Source organism: Halichoeres trimaculatus, unplaced genomic scaffold (assembly GCF_033239565.1).
Source record: "Halichoeres trimaculatus isolate MK-OKI-2021-1 unplaced genomic scaffold, fHalTri1.1 fHalTri1_scaffold_16, whole genome shotgun sequence".
Taxonomy (NCBI): Eukaryota; Metazoa; Chordata; class Actinopteri; order Labriformes; family Labridae; genus Halichoeres; species Halichoeres trimaculatus.
In genome coordinates, this window is record NW_027437194.1 from 27,455 (window position 1) to 54,880 (window position 27,426).

Here is a 27,426-nt window from a genome sequence, read left to right on the forward strand (position 1 = left end):
GTGATTTGTTTGAAGTCATGTTTATGCCTCATAAATCACTGAGGTCATTGCCTTGGTAGGAAAAACAAAACAGTTTGGAGAGTAAACCACACGTCTTGACCTAAAAAAAACAATAAATATGAAAATTAGACTTCTGAATGAAAAAGTAAGATCAGTTTTGATGATGTTTAGTTTCTCCTCTCATCAGTAAAAGCAGCAGATGATTCTTTAAAACATAAAACAAAAAGTAAACAACAGAAACACTGGAAACAGCAGACATGGAGAGATTTCCTGATTCTTGTTGTCATAAAAACACCAGTACTGACAAAAAGAGGACACCATCAGAGAGAAATATGAGTTTTTAAATCCTCAGGCTGAGAAATACCAACCTATGGATGATCATGACTCCTTTTCACAAACGCAGCCGATCAGACGCGTTGAAGCAGAAAAGTGAAGTCCGTGGTCTAACACACCTCCGTCAGTGAAGCCTGCTCTTTACTTCACGTGTTTCATGACGCCATGAAGAAGCTTTATTTATCGTTTAGTGATTGTGTTAACAGGAAGAAGAAACCGGAGTCACGCTGTGATGTGTGATGAAAACATAAACCTTCATGTGCTCACCTTTTCAGTTTCATGCTGCAGTGAACACGTGTAAACCTCCGTTTTCTTCATCGTGTTTCATGTTTGTACGATGTTTGTGTTTGACTGAACCTGTGCTCTTCTTTTGGTATTTACTGTAAAAAGTAAAAAGAGTAAATAAAACATGAACTCTGACCTGGTTAATGTTCCTCTTTAATTTAGACACAGACACACATATAAATCACAACTTACTCATTACAGCAAACACTCACATCGCCTCCCGTCTGTAACATCCAGCTGCTGCCACGGTCAGAAACCTGACGCTGTCCTCCTGACAGACTTTGGGTGACAGGAGGTGAAGGAAACCTTTCAGGAGTCAGACGTTCACTGCTCAGCGTGGGTTACTTATCAAGTGTCAATGTGTGATGAGCAGCTGATAGTGATTATTAATGGTAACACAGTCATCAGTAACATCATCACACAAGTCGCTGCCGCTACAGTTAGAGCTATATACAACAATACATTCAGGGTTTTCACCATCCCTTCCTGGGCTACAGGAAATGTTTAAACACGTGCAGAAACATCTTCTTTATTAAACACTCAGACTGATTTTTTCTTCTGACTCAGGGAGGACATTTCACGTCCCGTTTTCAGTCCGTACCTTTTTACACGGCCGTCTCCAGACAATATCATTGGAGACAAATTAAATAATCATGAAGCACAGATAAAGATCTGGACTTACCTTACAGTCCAACAGCAGGTAAATACTGACATCTCCTCCTGAAGCTGTATCTTTGCAAACATTAATACAACAAAAAAGTTCAGTTTCACTGAAAGGCCCAGCTTTTCAGACAGCATGAATATAACAGATTCGATCATTTCACACGAACAGAGGAGGAAGACAAACTAGGGATGTCCTGATATCACATTTTCACTTCCGATACTGATACTGCAGCATTGAGTATTGGCTGATACCGATATTTATCAGATACGATATCAGTATTAAACATGCATACTTTATTCCCTATTCTGCAGTTTGTCATGTTATAAAAGGCTTGATTAAGTGATATTATTCAAACAAAGAACAGTCGTCAGCAACAGGAGGTATGAGGAAAAACTGACCCATTTATTATTAACCAATGGGGAACAGAAACTGCTTATATCAGAGATTTTAGATACGTTCTGATACGATACTGATACTTGTTTTTTTGCTGATATCGTACCGATACCAGATATCAATATCGGACTAAGACACCTCTAAGAAAAACTGATTTGAAGTCATGAACAATGAGGAAGTGTAAAGTTCGTCAAAGCAAATGAAAGAATCTGTTTTTGTCCCACTGATTGTTGGAGTCTGGGAGCTCTGGAGGAGAGATGAGAAGAAGTAGACCTTGATGGGAGCGGACCTGGATTGAAGTGGACTTCCTGTTCCTCCCATGGGGTCCATTCATGCCTCGGGGCTGCTCTTGCTCAGGCTCTTGGCTGCTGTGCTCACGTGTCTCTTCAGGTGCTTCCTCAGAGACGAGTGGTCGCTGTAGCTCTTCCCACACAGGTGGCAGATGAAGAAGCGGTCTTTGGTGTGAACCTGCTCGTGTCTCTTCAGGTGGCCCGCCCTGCTGAAGCTTTTGGTGCAGTAGGAGCAGATGTACGCCTTCTCTCCCGTGTGAGTCCTCTGGTGCAGTTTGAGGCTGCTGGCCACCGTGAACGACTTGCCGCACTGGTCGCAGCTGTAGGGTCTCTCTCCGGTGTGCATGCGCATGTGAATGGTGAGGTGGCCGGTCTGGCTGAAGGTCTTCTTGCACAGCTTGCAGCTGTACGGGCGCTCCCCTGTGTGAATCCTGTTGTGTGTCTTCAGGTCACCTAAGCCGTTGAATCTCTTCCCGCACTGCGTGCAGCAGTACGGCTTCTCCCCCGTGTGGATCCTCTCGTGTATTCGGAGGTTTCCTGCGTTGCTGAAGGACTTTCCACACTCCTTGCAGCTGTACGGCTTCTCCCCGGTGTGAGTCCGCAGGTGGACTTTGAGCTGGTTGGGCTCGTTGAAGCGCCTCCCGCAGTGGGTGCAGGAGTACGGCCTCTCCCCGGTGTGGGTGCGCTTGTGTATCTTGAGCTGGCTGGGGTGGGCGTATGTTTTAGTGCACAGGTTGCAGGTGTAAGGTCTCTCTCCTGTGTGAGTTCTCTTGTGGGATCTGAGGAGGTCGGCACGGCCAAAGAGTTTCCCACAGTAACAGCAAGTGTGGGCTTTTTCACCGGTGTGTGTCCTGAGGTGAACACTGAGCGAGGTAGCTCGACTAAATGTTTTAGGACAGGAGGGACATCGTAGAACGTTGTCAGGAACCTCGTCTGCAGGATCAGCTGGTGAATGAGTTTCTTTAGGGGTCACTCCCTCGAGCAGACTGCCTGCTGCCTTCAGCTTTACCCCAGATGGTAACTCACACTTCAGCTCTTCACTGGAGAGATGATCACTGCTCTGTAAAACCTCACTCTGCTCCTCTTCCTCTGTCTTAATTTGCTGTACCTCCTGTATGAGGCTGTCAGAAACAGCACCGTCTCTCACGAGGCTCTTCTCATCCTGGCTGTGTGGTTGCAGGCCTGTAGATGGCAGCAGAGGCACGTATGTCTCATCACCGTGACAGTTCACCTCTGTGTGCTCATCTTTGATCGGCCTTGTTGTCAGATTGAGAAGAGAGGAAGGTTGGGAGAGGTCGATAGCTTCACTTTCCCCCTGGTTTGGTTCTGTTTTTACACAGACCCTGTCCCTGGTTGAGACGCTGGCGTCTGCTGAGTCCAGACACGGGGCTCCTGGTGAATCATGGGCCTGTGGTGGACAGGAGGCAGAGGGACTGTTTTCCATCAGCTTGACCTTCTGCCTCCTCCTGAAGCTCTTCTTGTCACTGCTACATATGGACACCTTGAATGAGCCCTGGGTGGAGTTGATGGAGGCATTGTCCCATTCGGAGGTGGAAAAGTAGTCGGAGGAGTCTTGATCATGAGTATCTGGAATGTCAAACAATAAACAAATGGAAATTAAAGGGATTGAGTGTTTTCACACATTCTGCTCTGTCTGCTGTGAGTACTCTGCTTTATCTTTTTTATCATCTTCAAATTTCAAAACGTTTAGACGCGTAAAAAGAAAACATAACATCATCCATCTCCTTATGACGCAGCTGGTTTCCTGAGCCTTTTCAGAATTGATTTTAAATTGATTTTGTTTTTAAAGCTCTCCATTTCATTGAAGATCTTATTTCTTTTTGTATTTCAGTTCAATCACAAACGTCATGTTTTTTTGCCCCCATCTGGAACTTTCTGCCTCAGACATCCAACAGGTGGGCTCTCTGCGTTTTCAGGGCCAAACTGAAACCTGTCTCTTAAATCAAGCTTTTAATTAAATAACTTTTTTGTTCTGCTTTATTACTGTTACCACCATTGGATGATTTTCAGCAGATCTTGAATGGTTTGAAGGCTGATGCATCTGTCTGCAGATGTTTCAAATGCTTCGTGTGATGTTTTCCATCTTGGAGGTAGTTGTTATATCTACTGCTGTTCAAAGGGTTTTTGTGTCTGCTGTTATTATGTAACTGTGCTGTTGTCTGTCTTGGACAGGACACTTTTGGAAAAGAGATTTTCAAACTCAACGAGCCCTTTCCTGATTAAGGAAAAGTTATAGATAGATAGATAAATAAATAAATAAATAAATAAACATCTGTTTCTGAGGCTATGAGTGATACTTTGGTGCATGCAGAGAAAACTGCTTTGTAAATAAAGTTACTGATATTATAACTAACTTCAGGCAAACTCTCTTTCAGGGACATCTCTGAAGTTTCGGTGCCTGCAGTGTGAGGAGCTGTGATGTTTGAAGCTCGGCTCTGTGCGGATACACACTCTCACAGCTTCAGAGGAAATGTTCTGGGACTGACGGGTTTCCACGGGTTGTGGTCTCCTTCAGGGTACCAGTCCAGGTTAACACACACCTCACATCCCGACACGGTTACCTGACAGCATGACAAACACACACACACACACACACACACACACACACACACACACACACACACACACGCACACAAACGCACGCACACACACGCACACACATACACACACGCACACACACACACACACACACACACACACACACACACACACACACACACACACACACACACACACACACGCACACACACACACACACACACACACACACACACACAAACACACGCACACACACGCACACACATACACACACGCACACACACACACACACACACACACACACACACACACACACACACACACACACACTGTCCTACCTGCAGACGCAGACTCCGCGCTCCTCCGTGCAAACACCAGCCGCTTCAGGCCTTCGTTTTCACACTCAACCCTCCGGATCGTGTCCTGGTAGTCGGACAGAGTCTGGTCCACTGAATCCAGGATGTCACTGACAGTCGCTTTAAAGATCTCGTTCAGGGAAGACTCGAGAAAGACTTTCAGGTCTTTGGGTCTGGCCATGTTGGACCGGGAGCAGGAAGCTGTAGAGGACAACATGAGCGGTTTGTTTACAGCTGACAGTGTGTGGAGGTGTGTGTGTGTGTGTGTGTGTGCAGCTCTGCCGCCGTGTACGGAACAAACAAAGCAGAGACTGTCGCATGAGTATGACGTAAGAACACAGTCTGGGTCTGCAAACGGCCGGCTGCTCTCCGGCGCCTCCAGCGGTTTGGGGTGGAGTCGGTGCCCCGTTAGAAAGGCAGAAGTTTGCCACCGTGGTGATAAAAGTGCTTTAATGACAACAAGCTGGAAAAAACACAGTACTCAAAGAGTTTAAACTACTTATTTCACAAAAAACTTCAAGTAACAACAGTTAGTGAAAACTACTCGCGGCGTATTTTCATCTTCAGGGTGTCTCTCTAAAACTAGGGAACCAACGCTAAGCTAATGCTGCTAACAGCTTCACTTCCAATATTTTACATGTCGTTTGTTGTTAATTCTCACAGTATGAACAGGAAAAAGTCATATATACATTATCAATTATTAACCAGTTACACCAGCTTGTTGTTAAGCTAAAGCTCCGTTTTATCAAATGTGCTACCTGCTAAACAAGATGCTAAAACCTTTTAACTCGAAAAGCTTATGATTATTTTTCATCTCATGCTTGTCTCGTGTTATTTCATTTTAAACAAGCTGCAACATATCCTGTTGATTATTATGAGATAAGACATGATTAGTCCCACAAGAGTAAAATTACAGAAAGTTTACAAACGTTATAAATAACAGTAAAGATATGAGTTACTGTGTGTTCATTAGACAAAGGATTTCAGCATTAACAGGACTAAAAGTGGACTCATGATCAGAGAGACTGATTCTGCAGTCTGACCAAGGCTGGGAGAAAAGACTTCAATGCAAAATGATAATCATAATAATTATAATCATAATTATAATAATTGTATTTCTATTAGGTGATGTTGATATGTCTGTCTCCTCTGTTGGAACTAACTGATAAATTTGGACAAACGTGAAGCTGTGTTTCTACAGATATGATGGGGATTATAGACCTGGGGGAGGTGCAGCTCACAGAGAGACATCCCTCTGAGTGACGCTCCAACAGGAAAGCTTTTGAGGTTAAACTGGCTTTTCTGCTGGAAGCCAGACTCCAGCACAGTCAGGCTATGCTAACAGGTACCGCACAGGTAATTCAGCACAGCTAATGACAGTGAATCCTGAGACCTTCTGGTTTTACCACATCATTCCTTGTGTCAGTTGCAGGAATGAAGCTGAGCCGCTCCCTTCACCTGACCTGTATGTGTGCTTGCATGCCTTCAGGGTTGTGGGCGTGGGCTGAGGGCCTCTCAGGTGTCTCTGAGCTCCTGAGTCATCTGCCAATCACAATCTGCCTTTTCTGTCTCTGGGTAGCCACTTACAGCTTTCTCCTACTGTGCGTCCTCTTCAGTTTGTGACTCTTTTTTCCACCGCCGTAGAGACAAACAGGAGAGCGGGAGACGGAAGTCTGGTCTTGATCTTTTCAAAATGGACAGGAAGTGCCAAGAAGAAGGCGGAGGACCCGGTCCAGACTTGGATTTGTGACTCGCATGCATCTTTATGCAAGACCACAGACTAAAACCCTGCGCAGCTTCAAAAGAGCGGATGTGAGGCTTGTTTGTGTGTGCAGCAGGTTGAGACATACTCAACTGAGGGTTGTTTGTATGCTTGTGTGAGTGAGTGTGTGTGAGTGTGTGTGAGTGTGTGTGTGTGTGTGTGTGTGTGTCTGTGTGTGTCTGTGTCTCTGTGAAGGCAGGGCTCCCTGACAGAACTATAAACCCAGTTTAGCACAGTGGTGTTCCTCTCCTTCCCACAGACTTGACTTCAAACCTCACGCGCTGGCTGGTCATATGATGTTTCTCTGAAGAGCCTGGAGGGGGTAAGTCATGCTTCTCTCACTTCTTGGAGGTTTTGTCACATGTGTTCCTGCAGCTTCATGGTGATGAGTGGCTCACTGAGCTGTGTTTATCGTTTCTTCCATGAACACTGGAAACATAAACTGATTATATTTGGGTCTTTTCTCAGCTTTCACTAGGTGCCACTGTTCCTCTTTTGGTTTTATCCTCTCTGCCATGTTTTCCTTTTTATTTTGGTACTTCTCCTTTAGCGCCGTGTTCACATGCAGAGTGTAATGTGCTGTGTAAACTTCCCGTGTACGAGAAGCGACTTCTCCTGATCTCCTCTTACAGTTTAAACTTTAATGTGCTGCTTCAGACACTTGGTTTGCTCCTTTAGGTGAAGGTAAACCCCTCAGATCCTTCTCCACAGACATGTGAGCATTTATCAAGTGTTTAGTGTCAACAGCGCTCCCAGTGCTGATACCACACAGAGGATTATCTGTGTTATCATTTCAAGTCCTCATGTTGGTTATAAGAATAACAGAGGCTGTAATCTGGACAGTTTGGTGACATGTCGGCCATATTTATTATAAAAATCACTTTCTCAGAAAAGATAACCTGACTCAGAAAAGGTAAACTGACTGTTTTACAGCGGCTCTTGTTTTTTCTAACCTGAGTTAACTCTTATACTGTCACACTTGTTGCACCCTGACAGGAAGTGAGACGTGAGCGCCCACACAGGAAATGTGGTCAGGGTCTGTCCCGGATGTAGGTTGCGCGTCACGAACAGAAAATTGAAGAAAGACAGAAAAGTAACGTTTAAAACAGGAGTGAAGTAAATGAGAGGTAAAAGGAAAGTTGGATTGAAGTGGGTAAGAAGTAATTCATGATAAAGAAGGATTGTTTTTCCTTTTTCCTCTGAGCTGCTGCTGGCAGAGAGAGATGCCCTTGGTTTGTGTCGACAGCATGAAGCTGCAGCTCTGACTGCTTTTCATTTTTATCCTTGGTCCAGAGTGCAGCGTGGAGATAAAATGATAAACAGACTGTTAAACACCACCCAGCACTGCTCCAATCACCACAGCACCCCCAACTCCCCGTCTCTGTCCCCCCCCCCCGCGCTGGGCTCATTTTCTGTCTGTGGTCAGGAAGTACAGACTTGCTTTTGTTGCATGTCACTAAAAGTCTGTTGCAGTGCAAATCTGTGAAGACACACTGCGAAGTCAAAAGAGAAGTTTGATCTGAAACAAAAAGAAAACTTTACTGTGAGCTGGATTATTGCTTCAGTGGTGAGTGCTCGGGTTTTATTCTCACTCGTTTCAGCCTTGAGTCTGGTTTTAAAACGCTCTCCTCTCCAGTTTCACGTTCATATGACCAAAAACAGTTTTATGAATGCTCTTCTTGTCTGTGAGGTAATCAGATGTTCCTCTTGGAGGTTCCCCAAACTCTGTGTGTGTGCTCGTAGCAGTCAAACAGTTCATGAACTCAGTGAATAATTTATCATCTGTTGTTTCACAGTGTCAGGCTGCAGAAAGACGGAGTTTCATGTGTCGCCTCAGACGGACGAGTAAACTGAAACAACTCTTCTTTTTTTTCAGACGCAAGTTTCTCAACATGATGATGCTTCGAGCAGCAGAGGAGGACGTTTCCTAGGACGACATTCACAACTACACGGTTTTCCACCACAACAAAGGAGCTGACTGATGGAGGAGGAACACGCCTGCTCCTCTCTGCCAGATGTTACAGCTCCTCCACAGGACTCCTCGCCATCCTCAGACCAGCAGTGGATCAGCAGAGGACAGCAGGATCTGAGGGTCTCTGAGGACGCAGATCTTTCCCTGAAGGCGGACAGAGCCTCTCCTGAGGAGGCCGAGCAGTGGGAGCAGATCATATGGCCGGTGCGCCCCGTGGCGTGCACCAGTCCTCTGCTGTCCTTCGCCACGGTGCAGTGGGACATGCCCGACACCTCTGCAGAGACGCCTTCAGCTGTGACTCACAGCAGCTTGGCCAATGAGCTGGACCGTGCTGACGTGACGAGCGTAGGCGCCACTTCCCCCTCACTTCAGCCGGCAGAGGACGGAGAGGAGGAGCTTTTCAGGGAGGAGGTCAGAGAGGAGGTCAGAGAGGAGGCCAGAGAGGAGGTCAGAGAGGAGGTCAGAGAGGAGGTTAGAGAGGAGGTCAGAGAGGAGGCCAGAGAGGTCAGAGAGGAGGTCAGAGAGGAGGCCAGAGAGGAGATCAGAGAGGAGGCCAGAGAGGAGGCCAGAGAGGAGGCCAGAGAGGAGGCCAGAGAGGAGGTCAGAGAGGAGGCCAGAGAGGTCAGAGAGGAGGTCAGAGAGGAGGTCAGAGAGGAGGTCAGAGAGGAGGTCAGAGAGGAGGTCAGGGAGGAGGTCAGGGAGGAGGTCAGAGAGGAGGCCAGAGAGGAGGCCAGAGAGGAGGTCAGAGAGGAGGTCAGAGAGACGGAGGACGGGTCTGAGTACGAGCTCCTGAAGGAGGACAGCTGTGAGGTGAGAGGACTTTAAACCTGTTTCCTGTCTTTAACCCTGATCTCCTTTTTTTCTGACATTTCTCTCCGTCCACATCTGTCCACGCTTCGCTCCGTGAGCCTCGAGCTGCTGCTGATCAGGATCACAAACTGCGTCTTTCATTAAACTTAAAACTGGTTTCAGGATTTAGAAGATGCTTGACTTCAAACTAACACTTTCCCTGTAAACATAAACATCAGTTACAAACACATTTTAACCACTTTAACGACTGAGACTCAACAAACAGGTAAAAACAAGAGGAAGAGACATGAACCAAACCAAACCACAGCTCTTGGTCCAGAAATGCAGCCTTCAGCCCATTTAATTCATGACAATACTGAAAACTATGATTTTTAATAAACACACTTTACTTTGAATCAGAAAACATCACATTAATCATAATTCTCTGATAATGGGTAATTTTTATACATAAATTGCATATTTTTATTTTCTTGAGACATTTATTCACATTAAAACTACTTCAACAGTTGAATTGTATATTTTTTTAATTCAGTGTATTTCACTTCAAATCGTCTTTCAGGAAGTTTGTTTTTTTCTGGTGTTTTGATCTAAAACGAGCGTTTCCTCCTTCTTTGAACGTTTGGCAGCTCGTCTTAAAGCTGATTTCTTTATTTCTCATCAAGTTAAACTGCTGCGTGGACAGATGATCCCTCTGCTCTGAAGAAATCCTCTCATTCACTTCAGTCTTTCTCTGTATATTGAGCCCCCACTCACAGCTCATCATCTGGTCGTGTTGCAATTTTCAGCCATGTGATGCTGCCGGCGAGCGCGAGGCGACGACTCAGGAAGAGGAAGAAACCGCCCCAGAGCTGCCACGCAGCGACCGCGGTAAGCAGGTCTAACTGAGGCTCTTCTTCTTCATCCGTCGCTCAGTCTGAATGTTCGAGCCTTTGTTCAGATTTAACAGAAAACATTTTGACCCTCTTCGTTCTGTCCTCAGTCATCATCACGTCTGCTCAAGAGGAAGACGCCCCAGAAGGCGAGGGCCACGGTCTGACAGACGAGAAACCAGAGGAGGAACAGGGGGAGTCTGTGGGTCTGCTGACAGAGCAGAGGGAGTCAGAGGAGGAGCAGACTCTGTCCAACGACATCGAGACCGAAGACACAGACAAGGAAGGAGCTGAGCTAGGAGAGGAGGAAGAGCTGGTAGAGGAGGAGGAGCTGATAGAGGAGGAAGAGCTGATAGAGGAGGAGCTGCTAGAGGAGGAAGAGCTGCTAGAGGAAGAAGAGCTGATAGAGGAGGAGCTGAAAGAGGAAGAAGAGCCGGTAGAAGAGGAGGAGCTGATAGAGGAAGAGGAGCTGATAGAGGAGGAGCTGAAAGAGGAGGAGGAGGAGGAAGAGCCAGTAGAGGAGGAGCTGCTAGAGGAGGAAGAGCCGGTAAAGGAGGAAGAAAGTGAAGTGATAGAAGCTGGCAGCTGTCTGACTGAGGCGTAAGTGTGATGAAGTTGAGAGAGCGTCCCTGTGTGTTGATCATGCTGTGATGTGTGTGATGTTTATAATAACTACGGAGCTTTTCCATCCTCTCTCTCAGGGAGCTCAGTGCGGAGCCACAACAAACTGATGAGAAGAGACAAACTGTAAACTCAGAGACGCTCTCTGATCGGCAGCAGGCTGAGGGTTCAGAGGACCAGAGGAAATCCATAGAGCCACGAGAAGAGGATCCCCCAGCACAGACTGTGGAGCTAGAAATGTGTGAAACTGTAGACCAGAACCTGGACCCTGAACAACCAGAGGCTGCAGAAAACATCGAGGAACCATCAAAGACAGAAGACCCAGGACAGACACCAGAGCCGACCGAGGCGCTGCAGGAGATCAGCTGGTCTCAAGATCCAGGGAGAGAAATGACCTCACCGGACTCTGAGGCTCCACCACGACCTGAGGAGTCTGAGCAGCTCCACGTGACCCAGGAGACCGAGCAGATCCAAGAGGAGGAGCAGGCAGAGGAGCAGGTCGAGGAGCAGGCCGAGGAGCAGGCTCAGGAGCAGGCCGAGGAGCAGGCAGAGGAGCAGGCAGAGGAGCAGGCTCAGGAGCAGGCAGAGGAGCAGGCAGAGGAGCAGGCAGAGGAGCAGGCCGAGGAGTCCCCAATGGAGACAGAGAGCACAGACCTGTCTGCAGAGTCCACTCTGTCTGAGCAGGAAACCATCACTGAAGACCAAAGAGCGGCAGCGGAGAGGGAGCAGACGGAGCAGACGGAGCAGACGGAGCAGACGGAGCAGACGGAGCAGACGGAGCAGACGGAGCAGCACGAGCAGCAAACGTCTGAGGAGCAGCCAGAGGAGGTCACGGAGCAGCCAGAGGAGGTCACAGAGCAGCCAGAGGAGGCAGAGCTCAGTCAGCAGGACGAAGAGACTGAGGTGTCACATCAGGCTGCAGAGGAGGAGGAGGAGGAGGAGGAGGAGGAGGAGGAGGAAGGTGTGAAAGATAAAAACACACCAACAGTCGTCTCAAACGGCGTGCAGCACAAGCCCCCGGACGCTGCAGCGCCTCATGTGAACGGAGGAGAGGCGGACACAGAGTCTGCTCGCCGCCTGGCTGGTCGGCTCTTCAGGTTGGAGGGGATCCAGCGCGTGGAGGTGGTGAGGCACTTAGACAAAGAGTAAGAACACTCCTTCTTTTTATATCAAACTTTATTTCTTTACTTTCCTGATTTATCCATTTACCCTGAACTGACACATCTACAGGAGTCTGGTTACTAACTCTAACAAAACACTTCCCAACAAAACAACAAAACAACAAAACAACAAAACAACAAAACATTAAAACAACAAAACAACAAAACATTAAAACAACAAAACAACAAAAAAAACAACTTTCATCGTCTGGAACATCAAAAATCAGCTTTTTCCTCAAGTTTCATTAAACTATTCAACAGAAAACATTTAATTCAATCAGTGAATCTGGATCATTTACTGAACCCTGAACTAAGCGTGATTTATTCCTTCTCCTCCTGAAACGTGTTCCTGTCTGTGAGCAGATTGTTTTTTATTCCTTCTCCTTCTGATACGTGTTCCCATCTGTGAGCAGATTGTTTTTTATTCCTTCTATTGAAACGTGTTCCTGTCTGTGAGCAGATTGTTTTTTATTCCTTCTCCTTCTGATACGTGTTCCCATCTGTGAGCAGATTGTTTTTTATTCCTTCTCCTCCTGAAACGTGTTCCTGTCTGTGAGCAGATTTTTTTTTATTCCTTCTCCTTCTGAAACGTGTTCCCGTCTGTGAGCAGATTGTTTTTATTTATCCTCCTGAAACGTGTTCCCGTCTGTGAGCAGATTGTTTTTTATTCCTTCTCCTCCTGAAACGTGTTCCCGTCCTTGAGTAGATTGTTTTTTATTCCTTCTCCTCCTGAAAAGTGTTCCCGTCTGTGAGCAGATTGTTTTTTATTCCTTCTCCTCCTGAAACGTGTTTCTGTCTGTGAGCAGATTGGTTTTTTTTGTTCCTTCTATTGAAACGTGTTCCTGTCTGTGAGCAGATTGTTTTTTATTTCTCCTCCTGAACGTGTTCCTGTCAGTGAGCAGATTGTTTTTTACTTCTTCTCCTCCTGAAACGTGTTCCTGTCTGTGAGCAGATTGTTTTTTATTCCTTCTCCTCCTGAAACGTGTTTCTGTCTGTGAGCAGATTGTTTTTTATTCCTTCTCCTCCTGAAACGTGTTCCCGTCTGTGAGCAGATTGTTTTTTATTTCTCCTCCTGAAACGTGTTCCTGTCTGTGAGCAGATTGTTTTTTATTCCTTCTCCTCCTGAAACGTGTTCCCGTCTGTGAGCAGATTGTTTTTTATTCCTTCTCCTTCTGAAACGTGTTCCCGTCTGTGAGCAGATTGTTTTTTATTCCTTCTCCTCCAGAAACGTGTTCCCGTTTGTGAGCAGATCATTTTTTATTCCTTCTATTGAAACGTGTTCCCGTCTGTGAGCAGATTGTTTTTTATTCCTTCTATTGAAACGTGTTCCCGTCTGTGAGCAGATTGTTTTTTATTCCTTCTCCTCCTGAAACATGTTCCCGTCTGTGAGCAGATTGTTTTTTATTCCTTCTATTGAAACGTGTTCCCGTCTGTGAGCAGATTGTTTTTTATTTCTCCTCCTGAAACATGTTCCCGTCTGTGAGCAGATTGTTTTTTATTCCTTCTATTGAAACGTGTTCCCGTCTGTGAGCAGATTGTTTTTTATTTCTCCTCCTGAAACATGTTCCTGTCTGTGAGCAGATTGTTTTTTATTCCTTCTATTAAAACGTGTTCCCGTCTGTGAGCAGATTGTTTTTTATTTCTCCTCCTGAAACATGTTCCCGTCTGTGAGCAGATTAATTTTTATTCCTCCTATTGAAACGTGTTCCTGTCTGTGTGCAGATTGTTTTCATTACTTCTTTTGAAACGCGTTCCTGTCTGTGAGCAGATTATTTTTTATTCCTTCTATTGAAATGTGTTCCTGTCTGTGAGCAGATTGTTTTTATTACTTCTATTGAAACGTGTTTCCGTCTGTGAGCAGATTGTTTCTGACTGTACTGTTAGAAACCGTAGCTCAGGGTAAACTGATTGTACTAATTCCAGGGCCGTGCCGAGTCAAACTGGGCTCTGACTGAGAATAAGTCCAGTTAAACCGTTGTGTTTTTTTCTCCGTCTTCAGGAAAAGCGTCTGTGGGAGGAGCAGCAGAGCTGAGTTTGTCAGAAAGCAGATTTTTTCGGCCACAGGCAAAAAGAGAAATGATATTTCGACGTCCTCTGTGGTCACCAACAGAACGACTGTTTCCCAAAATGTGGGAGTCCCACTTCACAGTGTTTACAGGGGTTGATCATTATGTAAAAGATGTGGATGAGTTGCATTCTGGGAAGTGTAGGAGGTGGTATTTTTAGTGTTTTAACTAAAGAGCGAATGAGGCCTTGATGTGTTAATACTGACCTGTTTCCTGTCTTTGTGTTCAGATAGTGTGAGGATGATGATGTTAAATCAAACCCTGTCTCCCTCTCTGCAGTAACGCCTTCAGCCGAGCTGTCGGGGAGGAATACCTCAGACTCTTTGACTTCAGCGGACAAACTCTGGATCATGCCCTGAGGTGAGAACGGAGGCGGAGCTGTTGTTGCGTGCTCTGACATCACTGACATAAAGAAACTTAAAGCGTGGTGTAATCACGCTGCAGCTAACCCGGCTGTCCCTCAGGTCTTTCCTGAAGGTGGTGGTGCTGATCGGAGAGACTCAGGAGAGGGAGCGCGTGCTGCAGCACTTCGCCCGCCGCTTCCACCGCTGCAACCCCGACTCCTTCTCCTCCTCAGGTGAGCTCCTGCCCGGGGCGTCTGTCCCTGTGTCCTCGGAGGAGGTCAGGGTTTGATCATGTTTTCTCTTCGCTCAGGGGCTGCTCTGGCTCTCACCTGCGCTCTGATGCTTCTCAACACGGACTTACACGGACAGGTGGGAAACCGTGAGACTCCAGAGTTTGGTCGTTATTTCCTGAGCTACTTGGTCCAACGTGGTTTTCCTCTTTTCTACAGAACGTGGGAAAGTCCATGTCCTCCTCTAAGTTTGTGTCCAACCTTGACGGGATGAATGAAGGAGAAAACTTCAGCAAGGATTTCCTAAAAGTAAAGTCCTCGCTGGTTTCCCTCCAGATAACAAAGTCAGAGCAGGTTTTATCTTCAGTGATCATTTTCCTCTCGCTTTTTATTTCAGAGTCTGTATAACTCCATAAAGACTGAGCCGCTGGAGTGGGCCGTGTAAGTGGACTCTTAAAAACCCAACAGCTCTGTGGTGACCCCTCAAAGGTCATGTCTCACAGCGTCTCTGTCTTCTGATGTGCAGAGACGAGGAGGAGCTGAAGAGCGCCGTGTTGGTCGATGAAGACGAGGGAGAGGACGTGCAGCTGCGGTCAAAGGCCAACCCCTTCCAGGACGTCCCCCACAACAAAGCAGCCGCCGTGGTCAAAAAGGGATTTCTGCAGAGGAAGCTCCACGCCGACATCGACGGCAAACGCAGTGAGTGAAGATTTAAAGGCACAACCCGCAAAGATCTCCAAAGAAAGAGACAAACGTCTGTGATTTCCAAAAAAAACCCAGATATATCAATTAAACATCAAGTGGGTATGCTGCAAAACAAAACCTGAGCAAGTGTTTCTGTCACACATTCAGAGAAATGGGAAAAATCTGCCAACGAGGGGAAACTTTAACTTTTAGTTTATTATATTTAGTCCTACGTCCTCAGAAACTCAACAGGTTCATTTCCTCTGAGGATTTGAGCGTCACTTTCCCTTTATTCTCCTAAAATGAGACTTTTTTCTGGACCTGTCGGACACTTCTGGCTCATGTGAAGTCTGATGAGAAGTTTTACTACAAACAGGTCACAAACACTTGGTGTTTTATCCAAAATGAGATTTGACTCTTTGGGAATTTTGGGGCAGAAATTTCTTCACTTTCTAAAATTTCAGACATCGTTGGCTCCAAAGCAGAAACTCTGAACTCTGTCAGCTCAAAGAAATGTAGTCTACGTAATGTTCTCATGGAGAGTTTGGACTTTTACATTTTTTACTTATTTCAATTCAAAAACACCCGCTTTTCTGGAAGCTAGTCAGCGTTTGGGTTACAGGGTTAGGGTAAGATTACATCTTTAAATCGAGCTGATTGGACCATGTGATGATCTTCAGATGTTTCTCTTATTGAAGCTGTGCTTAGGAAATAAAAAGTTCAGTTTCTTCTCAAACTTTCTCTCACACTCGGCCAAAATTCAGCCACACACACTGATATAAAAATGGACTGATGCTTCATTCTGGTTAATTTCTTTTGTAAATTTATTTGTTGAAGCAGAATTTTTAAAAATAATTGATATTTTAATTTTTTATTGAAGAGTGTCAGGATGTTGGAGGCAGCAGCACGTTTTACAAAGTTCCTGACCAAAAACGAGTTACCACACAAACACAGAACAAAGACAGAATAAAGAAAGAATAAAGACAGAACAAACACAGAATAAAGACAGAATAAAGACAGAATAAACACAGAATAAAGACAGAATAAAGACAGAATAAAGGTAAGAATAAAGACAGAATAAACACAGAATAAACACAGAATAAACACAGAATAAAGGTAAAAATAAAGACAGAATAAAGACAGAAAAAGGGTAAGAATAAAGACAGAATAAAGACAGAATAAAGACAGAATAAACACAGAATAAAGGTAAAAATAAAGACAGAATAAAGACAGAATAAAGACAGAACAAACACAGAATAAAGACAGAATAAACACAGAATAAAGACAGAACAAACACAGAATAAAGACAGAATAAAGACAGAATAAAGACAGAATAAAGACAGAACAAACACAGAATAAAGACAGAATAAAGGCAGAATAAAGACAGAATAAACACAGAATTAACATAGAATAAACACAGAATAAACACAGAATAAAGACAGAATGAAGACAGAATAAAGACAGAATGAAGACAGAATAAACACAGAATAAAGACAGAATAAAGACAGAACAAACACAGAATGAAGACAGAATAAAGACAGAATGAAGACAGAATAAAGACAGAATAAAGACAGAATAAACACAGAATAAAGACAGAATAAACACAGAATAAAACATGAAACTGTGTCTGAATGATCCTTAATCTCAGAAACATCCTTTAACTGGATCGGCTCGTATCATCCAGCTGCAGCTTCCAGCGCCCAGAGGAAGTTAATGACATAGAAATCTGTTGAGTAGAATAAAAAGCAAAGTTGAACTGATCACAGTGTCATCAGCGTAGAGTAGTAACCGTGGAACAGACACTGATTCCTGTCGTTTCTTTCTGACGGTGAAGATTTCTCCTCCATGTTTCCTCAGCTCCGTGGGGGAAGCGAGGCTGGAAGACTTTCTACGGCGTGCTGAGGGGAATGGTCCTTTACTTACAGAAGGTCAGTGACAGGCGCGTGGTCAGGAAATGTTGGAATGACACAGAGATCTTTACTTTGTTGGTTTCACTTCCTGCGTGTGTTTCAGGATGACTGCAGAAAGGATCAGGCCGCCAGCGAGGAGGTGGTGAGCGTTCATCACTCCCTGGCCGAGCAGGCGGCCGAGTACACCAAGAAGCCCAACGTGCTGCGCCTGCAGACCGCCGACTGGAGGGTGTTCCTCTTCCAGGCCTCGTAAGTGCCGACACAGCTCAGGAGAAGTGCTGCACAGAGTGTGAACGAGCCCAGCAGTGTTTTCTCCTCCTCACAGAACCAGAGCTGAGATGCATTCATGGATCAACCGCATCAACCTGGTGTCGGCGCTTCACTCCTCGCCCCCGTTCCCCGCCGCTGTCGGCTCTCAGAGGAGGTTCTGCAGGCCCATCCTCCCCGCCTCCGAGTCTGTGCACACTCTGGTAGATTCACACTTCCCTGATGATCCATTTCCAGATCCCTGATGATCGTTGTGAATATTTGAACTTTAAAGTACATAAAATCATTAAAATGTCAGAGTCTTAACTCAGAGATTCAGAGCAGCTCTCTGAAACCTCCTCTCAAATGTTTGTTTTTGTTTTTGTGTATGGTTCAAACCTGTTTCTCTTTGTTCTTCAGAAAGATTTGCATGAAATCACTTTCTTTTTCTTCCTGTGCAGGAAAGTCAGCTGCAGTCTCACGCCAAGATGCTGGAGTCTTTCAAGGTGGATTTATCGAGCCAGCAGCAGCTTCCAGAGGGTAAGAAAGCCAAAGCCAAGGAGCTGGAAGAGCAGCGAGTCAGAGCCGAGTACCTGCAGCACGAGGTGATCCAAGTCCTGAGAGTCTGAGCCTGAGTGTAGAAAAGACCCAAACACAAGTGACACGCTCTCTTCTCTAAATCCGTCCTCAGGTGTGTCGCTACGAGACCTTCATCCAGGTGCTGCAGGCCTGGAAGAAAGTGAAGACCACAGACAACGGCGTGTTGACCTCCGAGGACCTGACCCCCTTTGATAAAGCTGTGAGTCCAGACTGTGAGGGAGAGGAGGAGGGCACCCTGAAGAAGGCCTACTCCAGCCCGTCTCTGGAGGTGGAGATGGCTCCTCCCACCGTGATCAAAGTCCGACGCAACATTTCAGAGAGACGGACGTATCGCAGGACCATCATCCCCCGGTGGAATAAGGAATCCTGAAGCAGCGCGACCTCGTCCGACATTTCTGCTGTCAGCTGACCAGACTCCAGCTGGTCTCTTCAGCGTGCCATTTGTGTTTGCACTTTGATGAAGTAAAGCTCAGGGATGCCCGGCTCTCGTCCTCTCAGGACGGACACGGCTGGTTTATGTGTGGTACGACACAAAACATCTGGACCTTATTTATTCTGCTTTTTCCTTCAAACTCCTCAAACTCTGGACTCTTTGGGACTCGAAAGGTACAGATTTCCATCCCTTCCTTCACTCTGAGGGAAACGTGTCATTATCAAGACGACCACTAGAGGGTACTGTGACCCAGCACATGTCTGAGGAGGTGCTGTCTGTTTTAAACCTGTTAAAGAATCCTGAAAGCACTTTTACAGTTTTTATATGTGTAAAGAAGAAACAGATGTGTTAATGTGACTGTTCCTGATGTTTGTGTAGCTGTTACATCATTTCCTGATTTACATGTTGGCTCCATTCTCAACTTTTTGTCCTCTGCTGGAAAAATAAACTGTTGCTCCTGCTGCAACAACTCACACTTTTAATTTGAAGAGCTGAAATCTTGTGTCTGAAATCTTTGCTCTTGGGTTTGATCAAGCCGTTTGACCTCTGGCCCAGACGAGGTTTCATGTTTCTGTACTTTATGAGAGGAACAGACCTTCAGAGATCTGTGGGCTGTACAGAAGGAGGAGGACGGTCTTCTGTCACAAACTCATCATTGAAGTAAACTCAGATTATTTTAAAGCTTTTTTCACATCTCTGGTTTTAACTCCACATTTTCCACTTTGTATTTTTAACGTGTTTAAAGTTTTCTGTGAAGACGACAAAGACCCAGCGGCTCTCACCCACACGTTAATTACTCGTTAAAGTAACGTATGAAGCTCTATTCGTTCACTATCTCTGTTGGTGATTTTTGGTCACCAGGTGGCGTCAAACACCCATCATCGTCACAGACTGATGACATCACAGCTCACCTGTCCCTCAGGTGACTCTGATGGTCAGTTTCCTGCAGGGTTACGTTCTTCATTAACATCAGCAAACTCTGCTTCAGACCAAGGACCATGTTGTCCATCAGGGGGCGCTGTGGGGGAATATTTCAGGATAGTTTTTATCTGAGGATCATGAGAGCCTCAGCTGTTTCTGATCCTGCGTCCTGAACTCGTTTTATGAACCACGTTTCGTTTCAGGACTTTAACCTGTGCTCATGTCCTCTGATGGTTTCACGTTTTCTCGTCCTGATTGATCCGTTCATTAGAGTCGTCAGCTGAGGAGTCGTTAAGTTTCTGCAGGACGTTCAGAGCTTTAGCTTCAGACCAGCAGCCTGAGCTCAGTCCACGTGATGTTCAGTGAGACGTTACCAGATACGCTTTTGTTTGTGCAGAAATCCTTAATGTTCTCAAATTTAAAGCGTGATCCATCTCTGCATAAAACACTGTGAGATAAAAACTGGAGATGTTTAAAAATATACAACATTAAAAAACTTGATGAGTGATCATCGTAGACATCAGTTTAAATAATTTAATTCTTCTGTTTTCTGCTCTCTCTGTGTGTGTGTGTGTGTGTGTGTGTGTGTGTGTGTGTGTGTGTGTGTGTGTGTGTGTGTGTGTGTGTGTGTGTCTTCATGTTTGTCAGTGATTGACCTCAGTGAACAGGCTTCATTTTGTTCTTTCAGCCCGAGCATGTTGAGCAGCGGTCAACCAGGGTGATCCACAATAAGGGCAGAACGTCAGGATCACACACACACACACACACACACACACACACACACACACACACACACACACACACACGCACACACACACACACACGCACACACATACACACACACACACACACACACGCACACACATACACACACACGCACACACACACACACACACACACACACACACACACACACACACACACACACACACACACACACACACATTTCTCACTCAGGGATTTGATTGAAACAATGGGAAATGACAAACCGCAGCAGACAGGGACACATGGTCCAGTTTGGACTTCTGAAATGGGTCAAGGATCAGTTGTTGCAGCGGTCTTCTTACCTGGACTGACCTCAGACTGGACTGACCTCAGACTGGACTGACCTCAGACTGGACTGACCCAGACTGGACTGACCTCAGACTGGACTGACCCAGACTGGACTGATCCAGACTGGACTGATCCAGACTAGACTGACCCAGACTGGACTGACCCAGACTGGACTGACCCAGACTGGACTGACCCAGACTGGACTGACCTCAGACTGGACTGGCCCAGACTGGACTGATCCAGACTGGACTGATCCAGACTAGACTGACCCAGACTGGACTGACCCAGACTGGACTGATCTAGACTGGACTGACCTCAGACTGGACTGATCCAGACTGGACTGATCCAGACTGGACTGATCCAGACTGGACTGATCCAGACTGGACTGGCTGCTCTTTGGTTGATGGTTTACTGTGATAATGCTGGTCTTGGTGTCTGACAGGAAGTGGTCTTTATTGGGTCCCAGGGAAAACATGGGCTCATTGAGATAAAGTCAGATCCTGTAGATGAGGGTGACTGATGGACCACATGAGTGACAGGAGCCCGGGGCCCTCATGGGCCCTTACAGAGGGGCCTGTGGGCCCTCATGGACCCCTTACAGAGGACCATGAGTGCCCTCGTGGCCCCCTTACAGAGGACCATGAGGGCCCTAGTGGCCCCCTTACAGAGGACCATGAGGGCCCTCGTGGCCCCCTTACAGAGGACCATGAGGGCCCTCGTGGCCCCCTTACAGAGGGGCCTGTGGGCCCTCATGGACCCCTTACAGAGCACCATGAGGGCCCTCATGGCCCCCTTACAGAGGACCATGAGGGCCCTCGTGGCCCCCTTACAGAGGGGCCTGTGGGCCCTCATGGCCCCCTTACAGAGGACCATGAGGGCCCTCGTGGCCCCCTTACAGAGGACCATGAGGGCCCTCGTGGCCCCCTTACAGAGGGCCCTCAGGCCCCTCAGGCTGCAGGGCGACGCCCTCTCGGCTAACCCACATGCTCTCAGGCTGTGACCAGGCGCTCTTTGTGTCTGATCAAACTGAAATCTTTAATCTGCTCTAAAGGTGCTCGTTTGGACGCCGGCGTCACACCGTCCTCCACTGAACGCTCTCCTCACTTGGCCTGTGGACCATGACCCCGGCGTTCGTGGTGGCCCTGATTTGGAGTGCCATGCCGCTCCGCCTCTCCAACAACAATAACGAGCGAGTGGAGCAGCAGGGGCTGTGTTAGCTGCTGGGTTCAGAGGGCGTCCGTCCCAAGGAGTGGGCCTGTTTTTGTCCCATCTGTGCCACTCCATTCTCAAGCTTTGTGCGCCTCCGTCAGGCCTGGGTGGGTAATTAAAAAAGCAAGAGCTCAAGTTGTGATCATTAGGGGCTTGTCCGGCATGGGCTCCAAAAAAGACCCCGACACGTAAGGTCAGCGCTGCCCACTTCTCTTTTCCCGCTCGTCTCCTCCCCCTCGCGCACAGAGCTGCTCTGAGCATTGCTCAACATCCACAATGGCCCTGAAATCCTGAAACGCTCGGTAAATATGAGCCACAAACACCTGCCCCTGAGCCAGCAAACATAAACGTACTGTAAACACTCACATTCATCCCGCTGCCCTCAATGCTCCTCTGGACGCACATTCTCCATCTGCCGCTGACGCCTCGCACGCTCTACTTGCTACTTTTTATCTCACATACACGCCACTTCCCGCTCTGATCATCAGAGCTACTTTGTTTCTGTCCCCCTCCTTTTCTCCGTCTCCCTCTTGACAGTACTCGTGTGATTTCTGCTTTTCCTCCGAGGGCCCTTCAAGCCTCTCTTTGGCCCTTTGAGGGTTTTGTTTTCCTCTCAGACTCCATTTACCTCCGTCGCTGAGACACAAACCAAAACTCCTGCTCTGAAATCCCTCAGCTCTTCTCTCTCCTGAGCATCTTTTTCTGCTTTTTGGTTTGAAATAACGAAGAAAAACAACATCATCCTGTCCTTCTTTCCCTGCACGCTGCACTCATTAGCCTTTCTTTTCTCCCGGCCAGACATTTTCATTTTATTTGCCAATCAGACCCAAACATGAATCACTCAGCCCCTTTCACAGACGCCGGCTCTTTGCAGTAAAGAAGCTTCTCATTGAGGGAGTTAAAGCAAGTGCTTCGCTTAAGGGCATTTCAACGCATGACCCCTTTCCGCCCTCTCCTCTTCCACACACACACACACACACACACACACACACACACACACACACACACACACACACATACACACACACACACACACACACACACACACACACACACACACACACACACACACACACACACACACACTCCAGCCTCTGAAAACACTCCTCAGGCACAAAGTCAGATGCTTTTAAGATGTAGGACAAACACAGCGTCAGGATCTTAAAGCGGGCGCTCTCTGTGCCGCTCACCTATAGAGAAATATCTCCTTCATCTTATCTCCTTTCATCTCTGGACTCACAGAAATTAGTTTCAGCGAAATGTTTCCTGAAACACAGGAAAACTCCACGTCTGGAATCCAGAGTCTGTGCCACTCCGGGCTGACTGAGACGGGTTCGCTAACGTCACCTGTTAAAGAGAAGGAAAGAGCAAAAACATCCTGTTCAACTACAAATCAGATAAAATAATAAATAGCTCTGTCTCAAAATCTGCTGAAAAAGATGGTGACTTTTCAAAAGTATAGACTTAGGAGTTTTGCCCATATAAGGGCATGATTAGCATGCCTAGCATGATTAGCATGTGGGCACCCCATAGCTGTCTGCTAGGAAGCTAAAGGCCCGCCTCTTTACCTCGTCCTAACTCCAACAAAGTTCTCGTACGGTTTTCTTTACACTCTCTGCTTATCTTGTCAGCTGTAACATCCAGGTCCAGGACGTCTCCCAGGCTGATCCTGGTTGTCCCCCTGGTGGTGAGTAAAGTGACTGCACGGTGTTTCCAACTTCTAACCGTCTTTATCTGCCAAAACGTCACCCACACCCAGGAGCTAACTTTGTGTCGCTAAGTGCTGCTCAAGTGGCAGCTCATTGCTGTAGCCCTCTTTTTGTCTTTTTTTGTCTTTTTTTCTATTTTTTTTCTTCTGTTTTTAGGATCTTCGTATTTCTGGCCCACTTATTGAATCTTATGGCTCATTGTTGGCCATTAACAACAAACTCATAACCGTTACAGTGATGTTGAAATTATTTCTGTTCCTAAGTGTCATCATGGTCACATTGTTTACACGCAGCTGTAGCATGTTGAAGCTAATCGGTGCTAGGCCAAATATTCCCTGTGGGCTGAGCAGAAGGAGGCGAGGATGATGCGCTGGTGTGAGCTAAGAAGGGATGATATGGACCTGTCCTTCCACGGTTACGGGGAAACTAAGATCTGTCTCCAAGGATGGACGAGCTAAAGGTGCTAGCCCAGCAGCAGAGGAAAAACCAGCTCAGTAGCATCATGCTATTCACACAATCAGGCTAACAAAGCTAACACCAAACACCAACGCTGCACTTGGAGCGCTTCACTGTGAAGTCAGAGTGAACAAAATGGTGGAGAGGGCCAGCTCAGTCTGGGTGGTCCTGTAGACCCCGTGGACTCTGTAGACCCTGTGGACTCTGTAGACACTGTAGACCCTGTTAACTCTGTAGACCCCGTGGACTCTGTAGACCCTGTAGACTCTATAGACACTGTAGACCCTGTTAACTCTGTAGACCCGGTGGACTCTGTAGACCCTGTGGACTCTGTAGACACTGTAGACCCCGTGGACTCTGTAGACCCTGTAGACTCTGTAGACCCTGTGATCTCTGTAGACCCGGTGGACTCTGTAGACCCTGTGAACTCTGTAGACCCTGCGGACTCTGTAGACCCTGTGGACCCTGTATACCCCGGTGGACTCTGAGGACCCTGTTGACCCTGTGGACTCTGTAGACCCGTGGACTCTGTAGATCCTGTGGACCCTGTAGACTCTGTAGACCCTGTGGACTCTGTAGACCCAGTTGACTTTGTAGATCCTGTTGACTCTGTGGACCCCGTGGACTCTGTAGACCCTGTGGACTCTGTAGACCCTGTGGACTCTGTAGACCCTGTTGACTCTGTGGACCCTGTGGACTCTGTAGACCCCATGGACTCTGTAGACCCTGTTGACTCTGTAGACCCTGTGGATTCTGTAGACCCCGTGGACTCTGTTGACCCCGTTGACTCTGTAGACCCTGTTGACCCTGTGTACCCCGTGGACTCTGAAGACCATGTAGACCCTGTAGACCCTGTAGACTCTGTAGACCCTGTGGACTCTGTAGACCTTGTGGACTCTGTAGACCCTGTAGACTCTGTAGACCCTGTTAACTCTGTAGACCCCGTGGACTCTGTAGACCCTGTAGACCCTGTTGACCCTGTAGACCCTGTGGACTCTGTAGACCCTGTGGACCCTGTAGACCCTGTGGACTCTGTAGACCCCGTGGACTCTGTAGACCCTGTAGACTCTGTAGACCCTGGGAACTCTGTAGACCCTGTGGACTCTGTAGACCCTGTTGACTCTGTAGACTCTGTAGACCCTGTGAACTCTGTAGACCCCGTGGACTCTGTAGACCCTGTTGACTCTGTAGACCCTGTTAAATCTGTTGACTCTGTAGACTCTGTAGACCCTGTGAACTCTGTAGACCCTGTTGACTCTGTAGACCCTGTTAACTCGGTAGACCCCGTGGACTCTGTAGACCCTGTTAACTCTGTAGACCCCGTGGACTCTGTAGACCCTGTAGACCCTGTGGACTCTGTAGACCCTGTTGACTCTGTAGACCATGTGGACTCTGTAGACCGTGTGGAGGCTGACAGGTGAATGATGAAGGAAGCTCTGATGCCCAAATGTTTGTTGGATTGTTTTTTTGTTGATGATTTCAGTGATTGTGTGTTTTTGACTCAGCTCTGCAGATTTATTTTGCTGCACAGACTGATGTTGTTGTGTTTGGTGTTGGTGAACCTGCTGGTTTTTGGATCTTAACTGGATTTGGTCCAAAGTTTTGGGGATATTTTCATGTGTTTACTAAGTTTTGTCCTTTGACCTCTCTTTACAGCGTGAAACAAGGTGCCGCTGAAACCTGACGTCCTCCACCATTCCTCCATCGTTCCTCCACCGTACCTCCATCGTTCCTCCATCGCTCCTCCACTGTTCCACCACCGTTCCTCCACTGTTCCTCCACTGTTCCTCCACTGTTCCTCCACTGTTCCTCCATCGTTCCTCCAGTGTTCCTCCACCGTTCCTCCACCATTCCTCCATCGCTCCTCCACCGTTCCTTTATCGTTCCTCCATCGCTCCTCCACCGTTCCTCCAGTGTTCCTCCAGTGTTCCTCCAGTGTTCCTCCACCGTTCCTCCACCATTCCTCCATCGCTCCTCCACCGTTCCTTTATCGTTCCTCCATCGCTCCTCCACCGTTCCTCCAGTGTTCCTCCAGTGTTCCTCCACCGCTCCTCCATCGTTCCTCCATCGCTCCTCCACCGTTCCTTTATCGTTCCTCCATCGTTCCTCCATCGTTCCTCCACTGTTCCTCCACTGTTCCTCCATCGTTCCTCCATCGTTCCTCCACTGTTCCTCCACTGTTCCTCCATCGTTCCTCCACTGTTCCTCCATCGTTCCTCCACCGCTCCACCATCATTCCTCCACTGTTCCTCCATCGTTCCTCCACTGTTCCTCCACTGTTCCTCCACTGTTCCTCCATCATTCCTCCATCGTTCCTCCACTGTTCCTCCACTGTTCCTCCACTGTTCCTCCACTGTTCCTCCATCGTTCCTCCACTGTTCCTCCACTGTTCCTCCACTGTTCCTCCATCGTTCCTCCACTGTTCCCTCACTGTTCCTCCACCGCTCCACCATCATTCCTCCACTGTTCCTCCACTGTTCCTCCACTGTTCCTCCATCGTTCCTCCACTGTTCCCTCACTGTTCCTCCACCGCTCCACCATCATTCCTCCACTGTTCCTCCACTGTTCCTCCACTGTTCCTCCACTGCTCCACCATCATTCCTCCACTGTTCCTCCATCGTTCCTCCACTGTTCCTCCACTGTTCCTCCACTGTTCCTCCATCGTTCCTCCACTGTTCCTCCACTGTTCCACCACCGTTCCTCCACCGTTCCTCCACTGTTCCTCCACTGTTCCTCCACCTTTCCTCCACCGTTCCTCCACTGTTCCTCCACTGTTCCTCCATCGTTCCTCCACCGTTCCTCCACTGTTCCTCCACTGTTCCACCACCGTTCCTCCACCGTTCCTCCACTGTTCCTCCACTGTTCCTCCACCTTTCCTCCACTGTTCTTCCAGCGCGCAGCGTGTGAAGCATCAAACTGAATTATTCTAATGTTTGTTTCTTCAATGAACCGTTTGTCAGTCGTGGGTTTGACCCCTCGCCCTCCCAGGTTAGCTCTGTCCCTCAGGGCAGTACCTGATACCTGGCTGATTTTATCATCTGTGTGTGTGTGTGTGTGTGTGTGTGTGTGTGTGTGTGTGTGTGTGTGTGTGTGCTTTGAAAGGTGCGTTTTTCTTGATGTCTTCCAGTCAACAGTAGCTTCCTGCCTGCAGGCCGTGTGTTGTTTAATGGGCTGCTCAGACACAGGGCACCTGTGTTTCCTCCGTCGGACAGAAACACCCTCTGTCTCTCCACTTCGCTCCGTGTGACTGGCTCGTTTGTTCCGGGTTCATCGTGGTTTAAGGTGGAGGAGATTAGATGGCTTCTTGAAATCTGAGGACAGTGTTGTCATTTGATGTCTGCTCAGGTGTTCTGGCCAAAATCTCTCTGAAACAACCTGTGGGCGGGATGTTGGTTGGGTGGTCCATCACAGACGTCCATGGTTCCCTGAGGATCGGCTCCTGGACCGGCTCGTGTCTTTGTGCCGGTTTGAGTTAAAGTCGAGCTTCATAC

At 47.3% G+C, this 27,426-nt stretch overlaps 2 protein-coding genes across 5 annotated transcripts; one reads left to right on the forward strand and one right to left on the reverse strand.

Moving 5' to 3' along the window:
• Positions 1-759: 759 nt before the first annotated feature.
• Positions 760-5,186, reverse strand: LOC141805228 (uncharacterized). The gene is made up of 2 exons (XM_074690130.1): positions 4,863-5,186; positions 760-3,552 (listed from the first exon to the last, which is right to left on the reverse strand). Exons 1-2 carry the CDS (start codon positions 5,095-5,097, stop codon positions 2,006-2,008), a joined length of 1,782 nt encoding a protein of 593 aa, XP_074546231.1. The 5' UTR covers positions 5,098-5,186; the 3' UTR covers positions 760-2,005.
• A 1,310-nt stretch (positions 5,187-6,496) lies between these two features.
• On the forward strand, positions 6,497-19,056 carry LOC141805227 (uncharacterized). Of its 4 annotated transcripts, none has more exons than XR_012599701.1 (17): positions 6,497-6,692; positions 6,902-6,964; positions 8,519-9,424; positions 10,210-10,291; positions 10,404-10,893; positions 10,995-12,059; positions 14,420-14,500; positions 14,605-14,717; positions 14,795-14,853; positions 14,934-15,023; positions 15,112-15,155; positions 15,241-15,413; positions 17,256-17,326; positions 17,412-17,557; positions 17,634-17,778; positions 18,021-18,159; positions 18,246-18,383. XR_012599701.1 is itself a non-coding variant. In XM_074690127.1 (17 exons), the coding sequence occupies exons 3-17, from the start codon at positions 8,624-8,626 to the stop codon at positions 18,522-18,524; spliced, it is 3,783 nt and encodes a 1,260-aa protein (XP_074546228.1). In that variant the 5' UTR covers positions 6,497-6,692; positions 6,902-6,964; positions 8,519-8,623; the 3' UTR covers positions 18,525-19,056. The 4 variants fall into 4 exon arrangements, 3 of the variants coding, with proteins under 3 accessions (XP_074546228.1, XP_074546229.1, XP_074546230.1); XM_074690127.1 differs by having other exon boundaries at positions 18,016-18,159; positions 18,246-19,056; XM_074690128.1 differs by lacking the exon at positions 6,497-6,692 and having other exon boundaries at positions 6,779-6,964; positions 18,016-18,159; positions 18,246-19,056.
• Positions 19,057-27,426: the final 8,370 nt, after the last annotated feature.

What these genes read in the sequence shown, in the direction of transcription:
- LOC141805227 (XM_074690127.1), top strand. Translation starts at nt 8,624, where the DNA reads ATGGAGGAGGAACACGCCTGCTCCTCTCTGCCAGATGTTACAGCTCCT. An exon ending in GTGAGGCACTTAGACAAAGA is followed by an intron (nt 12,060 to 14,419) that starts GTAAGAACACTC and finishes CCCTCTCTGCAG; the next exon opens with TAACGCCTTCAGCCGAGCTG. An exon ending in CGACATCGACGGCAAACGCA is followed by an intron (nt 15,414 to 17,255) that starts GTGAGTGAAGAT and finishes ATGTTTCCTCAG; the next exon opens with CTCCGTGGGGGAAGCGAGGC.
- LOC141805228 (XM_074690130.1), bottom strand. Translation starts at nt 5,097, where the DNA reads ATGTTGTCCTCTACAGCTTCCTGCTCCCGGTCCAACATGGCCAGACCC. An exon ending in CGCGGAGTCTGCGTCTGCAG is followed by an intron (nt 3,553 to 4,862) that starts GTAGGACAGTGT and finishes TTGACATTCCAG; the next exon opens with ATACTCATGATCAAGACTCC.